Below are 23,022 nucleotides of genomic sequence, written 5' to 3'. Positions count from 1 at the left end.
ATGTGCGGTGCAAATACAACACTGCCCATGCCTAAAAAATGTATGAGAGTAAGCATTAAGCTGTTGAGCTGCTTTTCAGAGTCAGGGTTAGACAGCTAGTTAAAACAGAACAGAATAAATGGTGTAAGGACAAGCAAAAAGTGTCCGGTTAAAAAAATACAAGCTTGGGTTAAAGCTCCACTTTCAACAGCTCCACTGCAACTCAGGAGTTGCTTAAATATGAAAAGGTCCAAGACCTAGAATAGCCGAGTCAAAGGCGTGATTCTTATCCAACTGAGAACCTGTGGTACTACTTGAAAATTGTGGTGAACAAGAGTCATGAAACTAACATGAACATGGAGCAAATTTACCTGGACGAATGGACCAACACAAGGTGAGCATCCCTACTACAAAATGCACATGTACATAAGTATTCACAGCCTTTGCCATGAAGCTCAAAAATGAGCTCAGGTGCATCCTGTTTCACCTGATCATCCTTGAGATGTTTCTGCACTTAATTGGAGTCCACCTGTGGTAAATTCAGTTGATTGGACAGGATTTGGAAAGGCACACACCTGTCTATAGAAGGTCCCACGGTTGACAGTTCATGTCAGAGCACAATCCAAGCATGAAGTCAAAGGAATTGTCTGTAGACCTCCGAGACAGGATTGTCTCGAGGCACAAATCTGGGGAAGGTTACAGAAACAATTCTGCTGCTTTGAAGGTCCCAATGAGCACAGTGGCCTCCATCATCCATAAGTGGAAGTAGTTCGAAACCACCAGGACTTTTCCTAGAGCTGGCCGGCCATCTAAACTGAGCGATCGGGGGTGAAGGGCCTTAGAGAGGTGACCAAGAACCCGATGGTCACTCTGTCAGAGCTCCAGAGGTCCTCTGTGGAGAGAAGAGAACCTTCCAGAAGGACAACCATCTCTGCAGCAATCCACCAATCAGGCCTGTATGGTAGAGTGGCCAGACGGAAGCCACTCCTTAGTAAAGGCACATGGCAGCCCGCCTGCAGTTTGCCAAAAGGCACCTGAAGGACTCTCAGACCATGAGAAACAAAATTCTCTGGTCTGATGAGACAAAGATTGAACTCTTTGGTGTGAATGCCAGGCGTCATGTTTGGAGGAAACCAGGCACTGCTCATCCCCAGGCCAATACCATCCCTACAGTGAAGCATGGTGGTGGCAGCATCATGCTGTGGGGATGTTTATCAGCAGCAGGAACTGGAAGACTAGTCAGGATAAAGGGAAAGATGACTGCAGCAATATACAGAGACATCCTGAATGAAAACGTGCTCCAGAGCGCTCTTGACCTCAGACTGGGGCGACGGTTCATCTTTCAGCAGGACATCAACCCTAAGCACACAGTCAAGATATCAAAGGAGTGGCTTCAGGACAACCTCTGTGAATGTCCTCGAGTGGCCCAGCCAGAGCCCAGACTTGAATCCGATTGAACATCTCTGGAGAGATCTTAAAATGGCTGTGCACCGACGCTTCCCATCCAACCTGATGGAGCTTGAGAGGTGCTGCAAAAAGAGGAATGGACGAAACTGGCCAAGGATAGGTGTACCAAGCTTGTGGCATAATATTCAAAAAGACTTAAGGCTGTAATTGCTGCCAAAGGTGCATCGACAAAGTATTGAGCAAAGGCTGTGAATACTTATGTACATGTGATTTCTCAGTTTTTATTTTTTAATAAATTTGCAAAACCTCAAGTAAACTTTTTTCACTTTGTCATTATGGGGTGTTGTGTGTAGAATTCTGAGGAAAAAAATGAATTTAATCCATTTTGGAATAAGGCTGTAACATAACGCATTGTGGAAAAAGTGATGCGCTGTGAATACTTTCCGGATGCACTGTAGATACAAATAATCCAAAATTCTTCTGGTCCCATGCATTTCAGAGTAGGGATACTCCACCTACATTACCTGAGAACAAACTTACCTCAAAAAACATAATGCTGAGTCTGCAGCAAAAGTTGGCTCTACAAATTATAAAAATACAGGGGCGGAACATTTATCACTACAGCAAATTTCCATTTTTCCCCCCAACATAAAGCAAAGTCATATTAAAAACAATTTTAAGTTTCAGTGCTTTTAAAAGCAAAAATGGCCAGTTAAAGGACTTTATTTTTGAAACAGAAATTCGGGTGTAGCTTTCAAGATCTAGGAGTCCAATAATTGTTTAATTCCTACTTCCATATCAAGCCAGCAAAGAGAAAAAAGGCTAAATTATCACTTACTTTGATCAACTGGAAGATTACTGTTCCCATTATTTCTATTACTAGGGTGCTTCGCCTCCTGCTTGCTTCACTTGCCAACCCCTGTGTTTGGTTAATCGGATATACAATTTTATATTTTTTTTTTCTTTGTAATCGTTTCAATTTCATTATTTGCAATTTTACTTAAAAACTTCATCAAAAACAATATTTTTTGGAGACACTTTGTGACAACGCACGTATTGCCCATGAGTGAATATTGTTCCTGTTTCTCTAATAAATAATCCGACTTTTTCTAATGTTTGTCCCTGTGATTTATTGATTGTCATAGCAAAAGCTATTCTCACAGTAAACTGTAAAACATTTTAATATAAATGGCATATCACAATCTCCTTTGGTGTGTAATGTTATTCGCGTGATATATACATTACCTTTCTTTTTGCCTGTTAAAATTTGCATTGCTTCTCCGTGATCATAAATATACACCTGACTGAATTGTGTATTCTTTGAAATTCAACTTGTCGTTGCTTTAACTGTTGCGGGACCACAGATTCTCATAGCGTATGGTCTATTATTGTGTAAATCCACGTTTTGTGCATAAGAATGATGTGAATGCGAAAAGACTCTACTCTTTGCCTTTTATTTCTGACCTCGATTTGTCCTGCTCTTTTTTCAATTATACCTGGTTCTGATGATTAATCACCTTTTGCTTTGCGGTAATGCAATCTTTTCTATCTTTTCTTTGATACTGCAGCAACTGACATGATAAAGTGTCACAAAAGTTTTTCTTGAACAATCGCTGACTTCGTAACCCCAAACACAACTTTCTAGCACCCTCTCCAATCCCTCATCCCCCGCATCTCGCCCCCCCTTACCGCATCAATCAAAACCCCGCTATCAGTCTTCCGTGCTGTACTCTGCCCTCCCTCAATTGGACCGAACAGTCACTTAAAACCAAAAAGGCCTCAACCTGGCTGGGACGCTGCAATACTTTCTAATTCCACTGCTTTCATATTCTGTACCTTTTTCTGGATGTGTATCGCACCATCGTTTGTTTGAGCCTTTCAAATTCCACTGCTTTCATAATCTCTTATCTGCCTTTTTTTCCTTTCCAACACCTTTGGGTGTCTATTCTCTGTATTGTCCTTATAAGCTTTATATGTGCTGAGAGCACAGGATCTGTGTGCACTACGTGCTTTTACTGCGACTGACTGTTTTTTGATATCTGATCTTGCAAGATATAGGATATCTTTTCTAAGTAGGGCATGTTCAAGAATTTCCTGTTCCACGTCCCCGCGAGATGGCCCTGGGACAGTCTCTTGGCACCAAGTCTCATGTTTATGGTCCCCACGAGACGGTCCGTGGCAAGTCTCTTTTGTCTTGCGGGTATTTTAAATGTCTTCCGAGAACTTCCAAGAAAATCACATATCGTCGCCTTGCATTTGCTCTTCAGGATTTCTTTTTATAATAGAGAGATGAAATGTATAACAGGACTTTTAGTTTATCAGCAGCCAGGAATTATGGTAAAACTACAAGGAGGTTAATTCATTTTATTGGTCTGTAGTATAACACAGCTTTATCAATACTTCTCAGTTTAGTTTTGATAATTTTCGGTCCAAAAACAAAAAAGGATGCCATTTAATAACATGTATTTAAAGTATTAACTTCTTGATTTAATCCGGTAGTCTGCCTTAAAAAAAACACCAAAGACACCATGTACAGTGCAAAGAAATAGCTAAGCTACAAAATATAAACTGCTCAAAAAAATTAAAGGAACACTTTTTAATCCAAGTATTGCATCAAGTCAGTGAACCTTCTGGGCTATTGTTCTGGTCATTTAAGTAGCACAGGGGGTTGTTAATCAGTTTCAGCTGTGTTGGTGTTAATAAAATTAACATCAGGTGCATTAGAGGGGCAACAATGAGGCAATCCCCCATGTCTCTGATGAAACAATCAGAAACAGACTTCATGAGGGTCACCTGAGGGCCTGACATCCTCTAGTGGGCCCTGTGCTCACTGCCCGGCACCGTGGAGCTTGACTGGCATTTGCCATAGAATACCAGAATTGGCAGGTCCATCACTGGTGCCCTATGCTTTTCACAGATGAGAGCAGGTTCACCCTGAGCACATGTGACCAATGTGAAATGGTCTGGAGAAGCTGTGGAGAATGTTATGCTGCCTGTAACATCGTTCAGCATGACCAGTCTGGTGGTGGGTCCTTGATGGTCTGGGGAGGTATATCCATGGAGGGACGCACAGACCTCTACAGGCTAGACAACGGCACCTTGACTGCCATTAGGTACTGGGATTAAATCCTTGGACCCATTGTCAGATCCTATGCTGGTGCAGTGGGTCCTGGTTTCCTCATGGTGCATGGCAATGCCTGGCTTCATGTGGTGAGAATATGTAGGCAGTTCCTGGAGGATGAAGGAATTGAGAACATTGACTGGCCCCCCATGCTTGCCTGACCCAAATCCAACAGAACACCTCTAGGACATTATGTTTCGGTCCACCCGATGCCATCAGGTTGCACCTCAGACTGTCCAGGAGCTCAGTGATGCCCTGGTCCAGATCTGGGAGGAGATCCCCCAGGATACCATCTGTTGTCTCATTAGGAGCATACCCCGACATAGTCAGGCATGCATTCAGGCACGTGGGGACGATACAAACTACTGAGTACGATTTTGAGTTGCTGCAATGAAATTTTGGCTAAATGGATTGGCCTGCCGCATCATTTTTTCACTTTGATTTTTGGGGTGTCTTTGAATTTAGCTCTTTGTAGGTTTATAATTTTTATTTCCATAAAACATGTGGCATTCTTTCGTTCCTAACACATTACCCAGTCCATATCAGTATAGATATCCAACATGATTTTTTTTCCTATTGAGATCTGATGTGTTTTCAAAGTGTTCCTTTCAATTTTTAAGCAGTTTATTAATAACCAAATAGAACAGAAGGCTAGTCCAAAATTCATCCACTCTGCATAACACCCTCATCTGTAGGAAGAAGGGAGGTGCTGAGAATCAAACAAGAAAAAAAGTTTTTTTGGTTTATTTGCAATAATGTTAATGTAATGCTAGTTTATTAAGAGACCTCAAGCAAATAGCCAACATGAGGCGGATATTCTTGATATTTAGCACTTTATTTATAAAAAGAATTCAAGTTGGAGACTATACCAGGCATGACAAAGCAGCTGGAAATCAGCAGAGGAACAAAACCATTTCCATTCACTGATAAAGGACAATGAAGTAAGTATTTGTCTCATTCTTTTTCCAACACCACAAACCATCCCACACTTTCAAACCCAAAGTCCCAATATTGTAGACTCCATTGTAAACTGAATCCTGATAACCACAACTCCAGTATTTAACATGGGCTTGCTTTGCCAGCATGCAATGATCATACTTGACATGGCAGGTCCAGTTTCACATAAAAAGCACAGCACAATGGTTAGCAGTTTCACAATATGGCATTTTAATTATCTATTTGATGTATGACCTTTTATGTGCAGGTTAATCCCATTGTGGAAGACTTTACACAAACATCAATGTGTCAAGTCTTTACCCTGGTCATGAATAAGCAGGGTCCGGGCTGCTCAGTTGATGCGTTGTGTGTGTGTTTGTGTGTGTGGAGCCGCATATGATGTAGTCAGTTATGAGACTTCCCTGATGCTTAGCTCCAAGGAGGAATAGAACAGCTAGTGAAATACCATTGTGGCTTGCCTGCCCACTGTGCCTTTTGCGCATTTTTACTCTTACTCTGGCTTTAAAAAAAAAAAAAAGACCATTAATGAATTTATAAAAAGAAAAACATTTTTTCAACAAATTTTTGTGGGGCATACTTTTATCCTGCATATCTGAAATATTTATAGGCAATGTTCTCCAAGTGCATGTCAAGGTTAGTTACCTTCCATATATGCAGGAGATTTTTAATATTTCATATATATATTTCACATGGAGATATACATTTAAACACACACACACACACTATATATATATGTGTGTATGTGGATAACACTACCTTACCTTGCCAGCTGCCTCCTACAAAAATTAACCCCTTCACACCTTATAGTAACTTTTCATACTAGTGTTTCACAACAAATGTATTCCCAATAAGGATAAAAGGCTAAAGAATAAAAAAAATGCATGAAAGGAAAAAAAAAAAAAACTTAAATAAAACCTCTGAGTGTTACCTTCTCTTTTACCCAAGAATAGAAATACAAATTAAACATGCACAGCCACAACACTGCAGTTCTTAACTGTTGTTAATACTCATAAAATATCCTCCTCTTCCATATTTATTATTTTATATATATATATATATATATATATATATATATATAGCATTTCTTAAAACATCATGTTTTAAAACTGCACTTCTTGGTTCCATTTGTTATTGTAGCGAGTAATGCCTGGATGCCAGTGTAAATACTTCATAAAAATTACACAACGGCTTTGTATCACTTTTTTTTCTCATTTTTTTTTTTTGCTTTAAGCATACAGAATTGAATGTTTGAATGTGATCAGTTTATCTCCACATCTTCTTTACCATCCTCTTCTTTTTTCATAATATACTTAAATATTTGTTTAAAATATTTTCAAAAAATAAAAAAATAAAAGCAATAACAAAAATGAAAAACACAATGTCCTTCAGAGTCACATAACGTAAATGTTCTCAAAAATTAAATTCAGCCCAAATATCCATAGGGAATTAAAGAGAAAAAACAAAAGAAGTTATATAATAATTGCTTGCTTTTTAGGTGCTCATTTCTTTTTGCTGAAGAAGCTGAACCTTTTTTCTCTGTCTCTTTCTTTGCCATCTTTGTTCCTCATTACAACGCCTCCACCTTCTGCACTGCTTGGCGATATAGGAGGCATAGTCATAGCACGGCTCAAGCCCTTGGGGGCTCCAGGAGATCTCTCGCCACCACTCTCCCGTGCACTTCCTGCAGCGGAAATGGCTGTAGAAATAGACTGAATCCAAGCATTCATCTCCACCTACAAGAAATGCAAGTAATTACAGACATTTTAAACATTGTGAATAAGGCTCAGTGTATTTAGGTTTTAGAAACTACCTAAAAAACAATGTTTTGAACCAATATTAAACATGAACACATTATTTCTTTTTAAGTGTATAATTGATTAAATATATTTGGATTGAACGCCCATAAAGGTAGATATCAATGTTCATTAAGTCATTTTTCCATTTTACAAACCCTTATTCCACTGCAGGACTTCATATGTACTGTTAACTCAAATTGTGCAATTTTTGCTACTTTGTTATTCCACTGAGACAGTTTATACAGTTAATAAACAGGGCAAACTGCACTACGTTTTTTTTTTTTTTTCCAGAACTGATAAATTGCACTGCATAAGAGGTACTTTTTGTATCAATCTGATGTTGGTAATTTTGTATAATCATGCAGGCGACCAGTTTGCAGAATGTGGCAATAATGACATAACCTACTACTACTACTACCTACCAAGACCTAAAAATGTGGCCTTATTAAATGTTAGACTGTTAACAAGCAAGACGTTTTACAGCAACGATCTTATTTGTGATAGTAAAATTGACTCTTTTTCACTAAGTGAAACATGGCTCACATCTGATGGTGTGGCAGTTTTAACTGAATCTGTACCTCCAAATTATAGCTTTTCTTATTCGGTACACCAAGGTTATATATATTTAATAAAAAAAAAAGTGGAAGCTTAACAAGTATTTACTTGAGCCGGTTAGAGTGTAAAGATGTCAGCTTTGGTATGTTTGTATCATTTGAGTATCTTACCATTGTTATTCAAGGAGTTTCTCAGTCTCTAGTATTGTCTGTGTATATACCTCCTAAATATAATGCGTCCTTCATTGAAGAATTCCCAGACTTCTTGTCAAATATATTAATCAACCATGACAGGTTCCCGATTGTTGGCGACTTTAAATTTTCATATTGACAACCAGTGTGACCCGAAAGCAAAAGAATTTATGAATGTCCTGCACTCTTTTGATGTTTGCCAGGCTACACACTGGGGGGTTAGATGCTAGATTTAGTGTTTACTAAAGGATTAAAAGTTAATGTGTGGCAAGTCATGATTATTGGCTTATCAGATTATTTTTTCCTATTATTTAATGTAGAAACACTGACAGCTACACCAAATGAGAAGCATATTGTTAAAAAATGTTATTTTCACACATATGCAGTTTCAAAGTTTGCTAACATTCTAAACAACCAGTCAATTTGTAGTGCTTACTACAATAGCAATAATAATATAAATAGTAAGGTGGAAAATTTTAATGCTAAAGTGAGAGCTGCTGCTGATAGTTGCTCTTGTAAAGATACTTAAAAGACCATTATTAGAGCACTATTATACCATGGAAGACGCAAAGAGTATCCGATTTAAAGAAAACATGCCAGAGAGCTAAACATAAATGAAGAAAAACTAAATTGATAGTTCACTATGAAATAACGAAGGCTAAAATAACGGAATACAACCAAATAGTCTGTCTGGAGAGGCGGTTCCACCTCTCTAAAATTATAATAATGCTGGTAATCCAAGAGTTTTATTCTCTACTTGCTTGCTAAACCAAGGTCACTCAATGGAATGACTCTATAAAAACTACCAGTGAAACGTGATTCTTTTGCTATATTTTTAAACACAAAATGAATGATATTAGAAATAACATAGTACACCCCCCCCCCAAAAAGCTGATCCAATGAAATCCTATTCCATTTTAAGCAAATTAAATTCTTTCACCAGGATAGATTTACCTGATCTATGCAGAATAATCTCCCAACTGAAACTTTCCATCTGCGTCCATCTGCCTAAATGATCACTTGAATAAACATGCTATTTTTGGCAAGTTTTTTTTGTTTTTTATTTTGCCTTATACAATTTCTCGTATTTTGTTAGTTTTCGCATACCCCTTGAACAATTGAAGGTTAAGGGCCTTGCTCAAGCAGAGTAGGATCTCTTTAGGCAGTGACGGGGATTCGAACCGGCAACCTTCGGGATACCAGTGCAGATCCTTAGCTTTAGAGCTACCACTCCGCAATCACAGTTTAAAACAAATCACAGTACAGAAACTGCACTGGTTAAAGCAGTAAATGATTTGCAGGTTAATGCACACAGAGGCCGTTTATCTGTTCTCATCCTTTTAGAGCCAAGTGCAGCATCTGATAACCATTGATCACAATCTATATATATAATTCACTAAGGCAAGACACCCATGGAAAGGCAAGACACCCATGGAAAACACGCCGGAAGGGGCGTGGATTCACTAAGCTGCCGACAAGTAAGACACCTATGGTGCACGCAGGGCAGAGCCACGCCCACCTATTCGGACGAGACGACACAGAAAGAACGGTGTCATTTATATTTGTCTGTCGTGGAGCCCTCATGTACCTCCGAGCCACCTCGACTGTTCATAGAGGCAAGTTTCTCGCGGAGGTGAGTCTCCATATGCTGCGTGTAAAACGGTTTGTGAGAGGTATCCCATGGGATCCTTAAAACAATCCTTTCCAACTGAGGTTAAAACACAATGAAGTAAGCAGTCTTTAAAAACCGAGTTTTCGGTTACGACGCACGACCGCGTGCACCATAGCAAACTGTTTTACACGCTACATACAGCAATTTGAATCCGCGACAAACATGCGTCTTCTTAACTCACGGACAATTATATGTTGCTCTCTCCAGAGTTCCATCTTTTCATTCACTTTTTGTTGTATCCTCAAACCCTCCCTTTTTAGACAATTGTGTCTTTCCAGAAGTGTTTAGCATTCAATAAATAATTAGGCATGAGACCGAGTGTGTGTCTACCCGGCGCAGAGCGGCGTGGGTAAGCCTTGGAATTCCCACTAAGTGCGACTCATACGCTCCCACTGATTATGTCCCTACCCTTTGTACACACCCCCCTCCCACCTCGCTACTACCGTGGTCGGGTGTCTTGGTGGAATATATATCTCCTTGTGCTTAAAAATCATTAAAAAAACGGCCTGATTATGCGGCGTATGGTACGTCGCGGGTTGGCTAGTATTCTTATAAATCGCCTTAGTCAGTGGATGGGCCTCTCCAGCAAAGTCTTAAATTGGTTAGAGTCTTACTTAACAGGTTGAAAATTCTTTGTTAGTTGTGGTACTTCGAAGACACATGATGTTCTATATGGTGTTCCACAAGGATCTATCCTGGGTCCACTGCTTTTTTCGATGTACATGCTTCCATTAGGTTAGATTATCTCAGGGCATAACACGAGCTACCACAGCTATGCTGATGACACACAACTAACCCAATGTTGTACTTGTGTTTCTGACTGGATTAGTAATTTTCACAAATAAAAGAAGGAGAAAACAGAAATCTTACTGATTGGCAAAAATGTATATAGTTGAGGGTATTAGAAATAAACTTGATTCATTAGGCTTAAAAGTCAAGACAGAGGTAAAGAATTTAGGGGTAATTATTGACTGACTGTACATTAAATTACATATTAATCAGATTACCAAAATAGCATTTTTTCTTACAACTCTGCAAGATGCTGAAAAATTAGTTCAAGTTTCTGTTTTTAGTCGACAAGCTAGATTACTGTAACATAGTCCCTTTCAGGACTACCCAAGAAAGACATCAATCAGTTGCAACTAGTGCAGAATGCAGCTGCCAGAGTCTTAATTAGGAAAAGAAAGCACATCTCTCCAGTTTTGATATCATTACATTGGGTACCTGTGCCATTCAGAATTGACTTTAAAATACTGCTAATGGTTTACAAACCATTACATAATCTTGCCTCAGTCTATATTTTGGAATGCCCGTCACCTTACACTCCAAATTGGAATCTTTGAATGAGTGTCTGTTTATAATTCCAAGAGCTAAACTTAAAAGAAGTGGTGAGGCAGCCTTCTGCTATTATGCACCTAAAATCTGGAATAGTTCACTGATATAAATTCGCCAGGCTAATATGGTGGAAAATTTCAAAAAAAATAATAAAAATACATTTTAAAACATGGCTTTCTCATGGCGATCTGTGCCACCACCATGTGGTCCCTACATTGATGGATTGAAGGCAGTACTCCAGATGTCCAGATTTTGATTTTTTCTCATGCCCAACTGGAGGTTTTTTTTTGTCCTACTGGCCATCTGACCTTACTTTATTCTTTGTTACTTATATTGCCTAATCTAATTTTTGTTCCATATAAACCTTCCTTTCTTCATCTTGTAAAGTACTTTGAGCTACACCAATTGTATGAAAATGTCCTATATACTGTAAATAAATGTTTTTGTTACTTCACCACCACCACCACCCCTTAAGCAACAGCAAAAACACTCAATTGTGGGGAATAAAAACCTGCCATTGTTCCTTATGCTACAAAATTGCAATTTTGATCATCATACTTAAAATCTTACTATAATGAGATGATGCACTGTATGGAACTCTCAAATGTTATTAAGAAAGCCATATCACAGTTTTATACATTACGCAGGAAAATGATCACATGGAAGTGGATATTAGGGGTTGACTGCCATATTGTAATCATTTTGTTTCTTGTTGGCATTTATCCTTAATTTTTAAAAGTAAAAGTAAAAACAATGCATTATGTAGCACTTCCTATGAAAATGAAAATCTCTTTAAATTGTTTATCCGGTGTGGACTTGAACCCGGACACAGACAGGCAGGCATCTTAATTTCACCCAACACACGTTTATTTTACAAATATTTACAAGTTGACCTCACGTGCACCCCCTGTGCCTCCAGCACCGATCCCCCAAAGTCCAGGCCACACAGTCCTTCGTGCCTCTCTCTCTTGGCCGCCTCTATTCCTATCTCCAGCTCTGTCCACTTCCACCCGACTTCCGCCATCGACTGAAGGGAGGCGGCCCCTTAAATAGGAACCCGGATGGGCTCCAGCTGCTTCCCGGCACTTCACCATAATACTGCCCCAGTGTGGCGGAAGTGCCGGCTGCGCACCCGGAAGCCGTCCGGGTGTCCCCTATCGTCTTACCCCCAGCACTTCCTGGTGTGGCGGAAGTGCTGGGCTCCAGGGTTATTCAGGCACTGGGGCGCCGCCTGGTGGTGGCCACGGGTCCCTACAGGGCTGGGCTTACAAGCCCTTTACCCGTGGCCCCCAACATAACCAGGGCGGATGCCCTGTCCGGAGGAGGGCTTGTACCTCCTTACCACACCGGTAAACCAAACCCCCCAGAGCCCCCTAGTTAATATTAAAAAAGTAATTGATGTTTAATTTCAAAGATGAATCTGATAGTCATAACTTGCAGAGGCACAGGGTACTTGTTTTCTTTATGGCAATGCTAATTAACTGTAGGTTTCATATCAAGTTACTTCTTCCCTACAACAATGTGAAAGACCAAAATGAACCCAGACACTCAACTTAAACTTTAAGAAAGAACTCTGAACGAGAATTTTTGCAGCAATGCCAAAACTACTGGTTGCTATAGCTATATATGCTATAGCTATACCACATCTTGCTCAATATTGTACTTCTGCTCTTATAGGAGAGAAGAATTTAGGGTGCTGCCTTTTAGTCTTTAGAAAACGAATTCTGTTATGCAAGTACAGAATCAAAATGTACAATTGTAATATGTTTTTGTGGTGTCACTATTTGTTCTAAGGTGAATCAATGACACATTACTAAAAAAATGCTCACATTTCATGTTAAATACTTTGTACATTATTTTCTAATCCTATAGATGCAGCCACAGTGGGTCCCCAGGAACAAGTTTGGGAAGTACTGCTATAGACAATGTGAATAATGCTTCCAATCTCTTGTATACAAAGAAACATAATACAAAAATAAAAATCTATAATACCCACTAACACAAATTCAAATATTCATGCCACTGCTTGCTAAGGTAAGAAAAAAAAAAATCTATAACTACAGCATTCACTAAACATTATGCTGCTGAGCTTAACACTAAATGTTCAGATCACCAACTTAAATTGATCGACTTCTGATATATTGTGACCGATATTTCAACAAGAGAGAGAGAACAATTTGATCACCCAAGCATCTGCCACAGTAAGTTTATCTTTGGACACTTCCACTGCTTTTCTACCCATGGCTTCTGAATGTGTGTGAAGCATAGACATGAACAGGCTAATAAAGTGCAAGGGGCATGTGCAGAATACAAAATCCTTAAGTGTAACCTGGTTAAGGGTTTACATGGCCACATAACAGAGTTACGCGCAGAGAAATCTGTGTTAACATGGCCTGTCCGAGAACAATATCTTGATTTTTCAAACCAGAATAAGTTTATATATGTGGCATTTTTGAAACTGGGTTTTTGTGAATAAATGGGACATTAAAGCTTATGTAAACACACTCAAGAACTTGCAGAGAGTGAAAGAGTAGATGATATGGAAATTCACATTACATAGCACTGTAACGGAGTATTCTTTATCTTCGTGTTGTCTCGAGGATGTTTAAATATTATTTTAATTGTGCGAAAGGATTTCACAGGTGATGATCTGACTAAAGAGTTTTGCTTATCAGGTATGATCAATTGACGCAATGTACAGGTGCCGGTCATAAAATTAGAATATCATGACAAAGTTGATTTATTTCAGTAATTCCATTCAAAAAGTGAAACTTGTATATTAGATTCATTCGTTACACACAGACTGATGTATTTCAAATGTTTATTTCTTTTAATTTTGATGATTATAACTGACAACTAATGAAAGTCCCAAATTCAGTATCTCAGAAAATTAGAATATCAATTAAGACCAATGCAAAAAAGGATTTTTAGAAATGTTGGCCAACTGAAATGTATGAACATGAAAAGTATGAGCATGTACAGCACTCAATATTTAGTTGGAGCTCCTTTGGCCTGGATTACTGCAGCAATGCGGCATGGCATTGAGTCCATCAGTCTGTGGCACTGCTCAGGTGTTATGAGAGCCCATGTTTCTCTGATAGTGGCCTTCAGCTCTTCTGAATTGTTGGGTCTGGTGTATTGCATCTTCCTCTTCACAATACCCCATAGATTTTCTATGGGGTTAAGGTCAGGCGAGTTTGCTGGCCAATCAAGAACAGGGATACCATGGTCCTTAAACCAGGTACTGGTAGCTTTGGCACTGTGTGCAGGTGCCAGGTCCTGTTGGAAAATGAAATCTGCATCTCCATAAAGTTTGTCAGCAGCAGGAAGCATGAAGTGCTCTAAAACTTCCTGGTAGACAGCTGCATTGACCTTGGACCTCAGAAAACATAATGGACCAACACTAGCAGATGACATGGCACTCCAAACCATCACTGACTGTGGAAACTTTACACTGGACCTCAAGCAACGTGGATTCTGTGCCTCTCCTCTCTTCCTCCAGACTCTGGGACCTTGATTTCCAAAGGAAATGCAAAATTTACTTTCATCAGAGAACATAACTTTGGACCACTCACAGCAGTCCAGTCCTTTTTGTCTTTAGCCCAGGCGAGACGCTTCTGACGCTGTCTCTTGTTCAAGAGTGGCTTGACACAAGGAATGCGACAGCTGAAACCCATGTCTTGCATACATCTGTGTGTGGTGGTTCTTAAAGCACTGACTCCAGCTGCAGTCCACTCTTTGTGAATCTCCCCCACAGTTTTGAATGGGTTTTGTTTCACAATCCTCTCCAGGGTGCAGTTATCCCTATTGCTTGTACACTTTTTTTCGACCACATCGTCTCTCTATTAATGTGCTTGGACACAGAGCTCTGTGAACAGCCAGCCTCTTTAGCAATGACCTTTTGTGTCTTGCCCTCCTTGTGCAAGGTGTCAATGGTCGTCTTTTGGACAACTGTCAAGTCAGCAGTCTTCCCCATGATTGTGTAGCCTACAGAACTAGACTGAGAGACCATTTAAAGGCTTTTGCAGGTGTTTTGAGTTAATTAGCTGATTAGAGTGTGGCACCAGGTGTCTTCAATATTGAACCTTTTCACAATATTCTAATTTTCCGAGATACTGAATTTGGGACTTTCATTAGTTGTCAGTTATAATCATCAAAATTAAAAGAAATAAACATTTGAAATACATCAGTCTGTGTGTAATGAATGAATCTAATATACAAGTTTCATTTTTTGAATGGAATTACTGAAATAAATCAACTTTGTCATGATATTCTAATTTTATGACCAGCACCTGTATAATCACACTTCTATCTAGACAATATTAAAATAATTGGTTTTATTTTGCCTGGAGCTAAACATCCCCCAAATGTTACAAATGTTAATAATTAACACACTTAAAATAACCTACAGGAATAAATATCACTGAATTTGTTGAAATAACTACACAGTGAATTATATAATTAATATACAAACTAAAGCAGAATGTTTTGTTGATCAATGAAATTAAAGATTAGAGATAGAAAAAAAGAAGCTACCTGAAGTTCTAAAGCAATACAAAACAGTTCTTTATATATAGTTTTTCAGTATTCAGGATGTATTAAACACCTGTATTAAAGTGTAAGAGCCAATCTTAAAAAGTGAATGCTTTGAGATAAACTTATATTAGTGTTTGCTTAATTTGAATGGAATATAAATTACTTTCATAGACAATGGTATAGTCTTCCCCCCGATAAGTTAGTAAGAGATAGAACTTTCTTGCTATAACTGAGATGCAGTGTGTTAATTGTGTCGGTTGTTGTTTAGAATAGGTCCCAGTACACAGGGGCCTAAAAGACCCATTTTCAACTTAGAAATGGAATTGGCATACATCTTTCTGACCGTTTTGAAATGGTTCAGAAATGTTTGGAAATTAATTAACTGAATAAGCAAACTTAAGAAAAGTTCTGTTCAAAGCTTAAATCTTGTTACAAGTCTTTAACAAGTACTTTCCCTTTTTTGCTATTTCAATTTTCCCTTTTTTGCGTGAACTATTTAACTTTGAATTTTAACTAAAACTTTTAAAAATTAGATATTTTGTCTGTGGAACCATTTCTGTGCATCAGGCTTTTGTTGAATCCCATTTTTTTTATGCAAGAGCTGCTGAACTTTGGTAATTTTGCATAAACGCAGCTACATAAAGTAGAACACATCTTGTTACAGTAGTCCAACAGTCTGATACTGTTTAGTTTTCAATAATTTCATACTTGATGGGCATAACTTTAAATAGCTTCACCTAGTGCTGATCACAGCAATTAATTATCGGCAAACAATTTTGATTACAGATGTGAAAAATGTTAAACAAGCGAGTGAGAAAAACAGAGATTTTAGGTATTGTAGGAAAACTTACATCATCTTTTGCCTGAAAGAGATATTCTTTTCCATCATTCAACCTGCAAGTAGATAAACATTTTAAGAATAAATAAATACTAGCACACCCTTTTCCAACTTTTAGCAAAAACACCATAACGGACTAAAGCAATAAAAGATTTAATATCTCATAACAGTTCAAGAATTCAAAATTCAGGATAAAGAAATCTGCTTTGTTAAAAAACAGTTTTGTTAACCCAATAAAAGGCAAAACTGTATAAGCACACCTATATTGGTCTATGTTTATTTAATAACTTAGCCAAAAAAAGTTAATTTGTTTTGAAAAAGTAATATACAATAAACCAAAATATGAATAATTAGTACATCTGAAAAAAAATTTAAACTTCAAAGACAATGAATACAGGCATCATCTGTATGTCTTCAACCATGCATCAATGGCAGACACAAAGAAAATGAAGCTGCTTTTGTCATGAAAACACCCCACACAGTTTCAATAATTCAAATAAGACCACGTTTCATAAGCAAAAAATGTCTAACTATTTGCAAATATGCATGTCCCTCTATAAGCAAAACAAGAAGTCATACATCATTCAAAATTACTTTTGCTCAACAATATTTTTTCTTATTGCTTGGTGCCACTTTGTGTGTAACTATACCATAGCATATACAGTTGTGCTTGAAAGTTTGTGAACCCATTAGAATTTTCTATATTTCTGCATAAATATGACCTGAAACATCATCAGAATTTAACTCAAGTCCTAAAAGTAGATAAAGAGAAACCAGTTAAACAAATGAGACAAAAATATTATACTTGGTCATTTATTTATTAAGGAAATGATCGAATATTACGTATTTGTGAGTGGGGATTGAACCTCCGACGTCAGCGTCAGAGGCGAAACCATGGCCTGTGGTTCGTTTATTTGAAAGCATGTAGATCAGGGTAATTACATTCAGGTGTATGTGGGATGACCAGTGTGTTAGAAGAAAAGAGATCTCAGACTGGCCACCCTGTATGTCAATCAAGTGGCAAATGCCATAGGGCAGGAGTGCCCCAAGCGATCGATCGCGATTTGACTGGTAGATCGCATTGCATTCCAAAAACTTTTTTTTTTTTTTTTAAAACGTTAATCTATATATCCTCCCTATGGCATTTTCCACTTGATTGACATACTGGGCGGCCAGTATGAGATCTCATTTCCTCTAAGACACTGGTCATCCCGCAGGCACGATCAAACGAGCAAGCTACTGCAAAATTCCGGCTGTGATCTAGTTAGCCTTCCAATTTATATCGACTAAAGAAGGCATTTTAAAAAAAAAAAAGTTTGGGGAGGGTATGGGCTGGATATGGAATTGGAAGAGGATTTTTTTTTTTCTCACAATGTCACAATCGAAGTGCTTTGTATGATCTGTCTATCTATCATTGCTATTCCAAAGAAGGAAAATGTGGAAAAGCACTTTCGAACTGTTCATAACAACTACGAAACTGACGTCCTTCCTAAAAGTGATCTGAAAAAGAGAAAGGAGGGGGAACTAAAATCGCAGTTAATCAGACAGCCGTCATTTTTCACTCGGCTGAATTCAAAAGCTCCTTGACTGCATTATTCGGCTCTACTTATTTATGCGAGTCAGTCTTTTCCCCACATGAAGATTATTAAATCCAAATACTGTAGTGACCATAAATGTATTGAATTGTTATTGTACCATAAAGGTTATTCAGTTATGCAAGGTACAACAACATATTTTATGTATAAAGTATACTCCGTATGTATGCATGTACAGTGCATCCGGAAAGTATTCACAGCCCATTACTTTTTCCGCATTTTGTTATGTTACAGCCTTATTCCAAAATGGATTAAATTCATTTTTTTCCTCAGAATTCTACACACAACACCCCATAATAACAACATGGAAAAAGTTTGAGGTTTTTGCAAATTTATTAAAAATAAAAAAATTGAGAAAGCACATGTACATAAGTAGTCACAGCCTTTGCCATGAAGCTCAAAATTCAGTTCGGGTGCATCCTGTTTTCCCCTGACCATCCTTGAGATGTTTCTGCAGCTTAATTGGAGTCCACCTGTGGTAAATTCAGGTGATTGGACATGATTTGGAAAGGCACACACCTGTCTATATAAGGTCCCACAGTTGACAGTTCATGTCAGAGCACAAACCAAGCAGGAAGTCAAAGGAACTGTCTGTAGACCTCTGAGACAGGATTGTCTCGAGGCACAAATCTGGGGAAGGTTACAGAAACATTTCTGCTGCTTTGAAGGTCCCAATGAGCAGAGTGGCCTCCATCATCCGTGGAAGAAGTTCGGAACCACCAGGACTCTTCCTAGAGCAGGCTGGCCATCTAAACTGAGCGATCGGGGGAGAAGGACCTTAGTCAGGGTTGTGGTGTGAGTTTCTAAACTCATGTGGGATTCCACCCAATGGGACGACACGCGGAAGAGTGTCCCAAAGCAATCACAGTCTCCCAGCGCTGTAGCAGTTCGCTGTATAAGCGCATCCAAAAAGATCGCAGACATGCTATAAGCGCCTGCCTTCGATGGGTGATACAAGGAACATTATAAAGATCCCACTACAATAAATAACAGCGCTGTTGCTGTTTCAAGCTGAATAAAGCTGGTGTTGTTCAAGTACTGAGACTCAGCTTCGTGTTTTGGGGCGCAAGATGGGGACTTGCACTTCACAGCACACATGTGCACGCGCGCATACACACACACACACACAGTCACAATGCTGTAGTAAACCGTATACGCTCGTACGGATGTTGACATGAGTGAGGCACACAGACTCAGACAGAGAATAGGAGATGATTGCCCTCAAGAGAGAGAGAGAGATGCTGGAGAGATGTGGGCGAGCGAGAGAGATAAGGAGACAGACACGAGAGAGAACCACCATCAGCTCAGTTGTGATCACATGACGCTCAAAGACAAAGTGTATCCATACTACTCGTATTGCAAGACATCGCTCGTTTATCAAGTCAAAATTTATTAAAAAAGTTTGCTCGTCTTGCAAAAAACTCGTAAACCGAGGTTCCACTGTATAGCATTTTTAATGTAGGTAGATCATTTCGACCTGGTCATTTTAAAAGTAGCTCGCAAGCCGTAAAAGTGTAGGCACCCCTGCCACTGGGAGTAGGGAATCCCAAAAAAACGCTTTTTTTGAATGCAACGCGATCTACCTGCACTACCTTTCCGATCTACTGGTTGATCGCGATCGACGTACTGGGCACCCCTCATCTAGTTAGTTGCGGTAATAAGAGTGTAGAAAGCACAACATGTCCAGCATGCGGTCGTCCAGCCGAGAGAGCATCTTCATGCAGAGTACGCTAGCCGCTGAGAAAGCACGCTCTGCCTTCACTGAAGTAGGAGGCACAGTCATCAGATACTGATACACTTATTCTAAACAACGCCCGCGCTTGCCGTTGCTCTGAAACACCGCCATTTACTGATGTATCCAGTCTCTTGTCATCATTCTGTGATGGCAAGTTTCTTGGCACAGATAATGCGGAAGCGACAGACTGACACATTGCAATTTCAAGTTGCTGTTCAAAGTTTTTGTCTGACAGACGTCAATGAAGTCTGCAGAGTGAGCTGCAGTGTGCAGACACCTTCCAGGCCACTGTGCTCAGTCTTAGAGGGAGCCGGGAGACTGATGACTGCTGCTGGTCTGTTGTTGACTGACTTAATCGGCAACACACTACACCATGAGCCAAAAAACTGTGCCACTTAATTATTTTCAACTATAACCTTGTTACTTCTTGATTGATTTTTACACGCTATATATGCGAGCTTGGCCGTTCCTGGTTTCCCAGGAATTATAGCAGTTTCATTCCCGGGAGCTCGGGAATGGATTCCCTAGTACAAACGGCACAAAATATGAAACTTGGTAATGCCATTTGCCTTAGTCAGTCATTCTTTTATCTTATTTCAATAATAACCTTTACTCAACTAAAATCCTTTGATCCTTTGTTTTCAAAATTCCAAATACTCTTTATATAACTTTTGGCAATTGTTCTTACAGCTTTGCAGCTCCTCTTCTCTGGAACTCTCACCCAATGATCCCATTAAAATTATGCTTAAAAATCCACCACTCCTTCCTTGCAATTTCATCTGCTATAGTAAAACTATATTCTGATCTTTTCCTATTGTACTGATCTTATGTTATCTTACAGTGTCAACATATACACAAATTTCTATAGATATTCTACGTAAAGGTTGTGTCTTTGTAATTTGTGTACTGAATACTCTTGTATTTTATGTAAATTGTACTTATTTGCTTTGTCATAGGTGTACTTTTTATTTGTGAAAGGCATAATATAAAGGCAGATTCAACTAACTATAGAAATCCATTGTATATACCCACATTAAAATATGATATTACTTACATATAATATATAAATAGAATACAAATGGATGGATGGATAATACATATTTCATTGTGGGAAGAATAAGAGCTAGACCCTGTTCCTAAATAGTTTCTATAGTGAATTGCCAGCTTGATTACTTCCTACATAGAAGACTGTAAATAAATCTTAAGCACAATTATCCTGTAGACTTGTCTACATTATTAATAAAAATAGATCTATTTGCTGATGGTCATTACACAAACATTTTCAGAATTTATGTGGCATATTCTTTACTTACCGTAACTTAAAAACATGTTTCCTCTTCTTATAGTCATGAGCTACCTCACATGTAGCTTCAGTTAAGCTGACTGGCAATTCATTATGGTACATGGATCCACTGGTAGCACTTTTGGCATCTTTATGAAACCCAAGACTTCCTTTTTGAAGGACACAGTACACATTCTGCCAAGATCTAGAATACAAAATGTAACAACATTATTAATGTATAGAACCAAAATGTAAATGTTTTAACTACAGTACACATAGAACAGTCAGCTTAGGTAAACATGATCAGTGAAAAACTACACCAAAAGTTCCTGAAGTGTATTTTATGACTTACAACAGAAATAAACATGTTTACGCGTATTAAAATATAATAATGATTTCAGATAAATGTAAAAGCACAATTAAAAAGGTTCCTGGCTCACCTGCTTGCAGCTTTCTTTGTGAATGATTCCATTTCTTGTTTGCGACATAAAATTCCTTCTATGATTTCACCATCAGCAGTCTCTGTAGAGGTTTTAGCTGGCATTGTTGCAGAGCTTGATGGTTCTATTTTTGAATCCACGCGAGAAGATTCTGCCAAGCCACTATCTCTGCCTGAACCATTGACTGACTCAGTTTCTGAGCCCTATAATAATATTAGAAGAGGTTTTACATTAATTTAGGAACAGTGCTTTGTTTAACTATGCCCAAGATAAAATATTAGTAAAACAAACTTTGAACATTATCATTTTTCAATTTTTTCCACATTTACATAATTCTGCAGATATGCTAGAACTTTGCACATATTAAATTTGAATTGATGAACTAATACTTCATAACAAAAACAAACAAAGAAGACACACTAAACATATTACGGGAAACACAAAACATTAAAACTCATTGGATGATCATAGGACAAACAGTTTTTTACCAATATTTCAAACAAATACATAAACTTAAAATTCTGCTACAGGGTGAATGCAATCAAGAACGTGATTATAAGGCTAAATGCGTATTTTTTCATGGTCTGGTAGTCTCATTTGCTTTGACAATGATTGCTAGGTGTATTTTTTTTTTTAAGAAAAGAAAATATTAAAAATGAAAAATTGCAATTTTCAACAAGTCTTACAAGCTGAAAATAGAACTCTCTTTAAAACAAAGGGTCAGCAGTGCTAATCCTATTTTACATAATTAAATGGAAAGACCTATGATCTAAACCTTTTAAATAAGGCAATTTTTAGATAATCCTCAATCCACTATCATAAATGAAAATTAACACAGATTTGTAAAATACTACCACTTTTCATGATACATGTTTTAGTTTATGCCATTGTCATTTAAAAAAGCAAAGACTTCTACTGTTTCTGCAAAATGTGTCTTTTTTGCTGTAAGAAATATACAAATCCATTGTTTTGTGTTTTTCTTTTAAACTGTGATGCACATTTATTTAGAAAAGTTTTAAAAAGAAATCTTATAATGGTCGATGTATCTATAGTGTACAGAACTAATGAGCCGGTACCTACTGAATTTGATCAAGCAAAGAGAATACATTTATTTATATATCTATATACACTGCTCACAAAAATTAAAGGAACACTTTTTTTATTGGGCCTGGCATGAAATCAATTAAACCTGTCTGATAATTTTCTGGTTGGTTAAGCAGCTGAGGTCATTGTTAATCACTTTCAGCTGTATTGGTGTTCATGGACTTAACGACAGGTGCACTAAAGTGGCAACAATTAGAAAACCCTCAAAACAGGACTGGTTTTACATGTGGAGGTCATTTCAAGTTTCTCCCTCTTGATCTTTTTTGGCTTGTTTTCCACTCGTGCTAGTTTTGGCTTGAGTAATCATCTCTACTGGCAGTATGAGGTGATTCCTTAACCCTACAGAAATTGTACAGGTTGTCCTGTATGGCACATGCACACGTGCTGCAGCAAGAAGGTTTAATGTGTCTCCCAGCACAATCTCACAATCTCCAGAACATGGAGGAGATTTCAGGAGACTGGCTGTTATTCTCGGAGAG

The 23,022-nt window shown here is 38.3% G+C and overlaps 1 protein-coding gene across 3 annotated transcripts in view; it reads right to left on the bottom strand.

Moving 5' to 3' along the window:
- Window positions 1-6,520: 6,520 nt before the first annotated feature.
- The window catches only part of LOC120539198 (spectrin beta chain, non-erythrocytic 1), a 311,676-nt gene continuing 295,174 nt past the window's right edge, over window positions 6,521-23,022 (bottom strand). For all 3 annotated transcript variants that reach the window (XM_039769050.1, XM_039769052.1, XM_039769051.1), the window contains 4 exons: window positions 21,440-21,642; window positions 21,031-21,204; window positions 16,401-16,443; window positions 6,521-7,197 (listed from right to left, as the gene is read on the bottom strand). In XM_039769050.1, the coding sequence (XP_039624984.1) occupies window positions 6,964-7,197; window positions 16,401-16,443; window positions 21,031-21,204; window positions 21,440-21,642 (654 nt within the window). In that variant the 3' untranslated portion in view covers window positions 6,521-6,963. The remainder of the gene's footprint in view (window positions 7,198-16,400; window positions 16,444-21,030; window positions 21,205-21,439; window positions 21,643-23,022) is intronic.

Source organism: Polypterus senegalus, chromosome 11 (genome assembly GCF_016835505.1).
Source record: "Polypterus senegalus isolate Bchr_013 chromosome 11, ASM1683550v1, whole genome shotgun sequence".
In the NCBI taxonomy this organism is placed as follows: Eukaryota; Metazoa; Chordata; class Cladistia; order Polypteriformes; family Polypteridae; genus Polypterus; species Polypterus senegalus.
The sequence above is the reverse complement of the archived record's forward strand: the minus strand, read 5'-3'. Positions and strand labels throughout refer to the sequence as shown.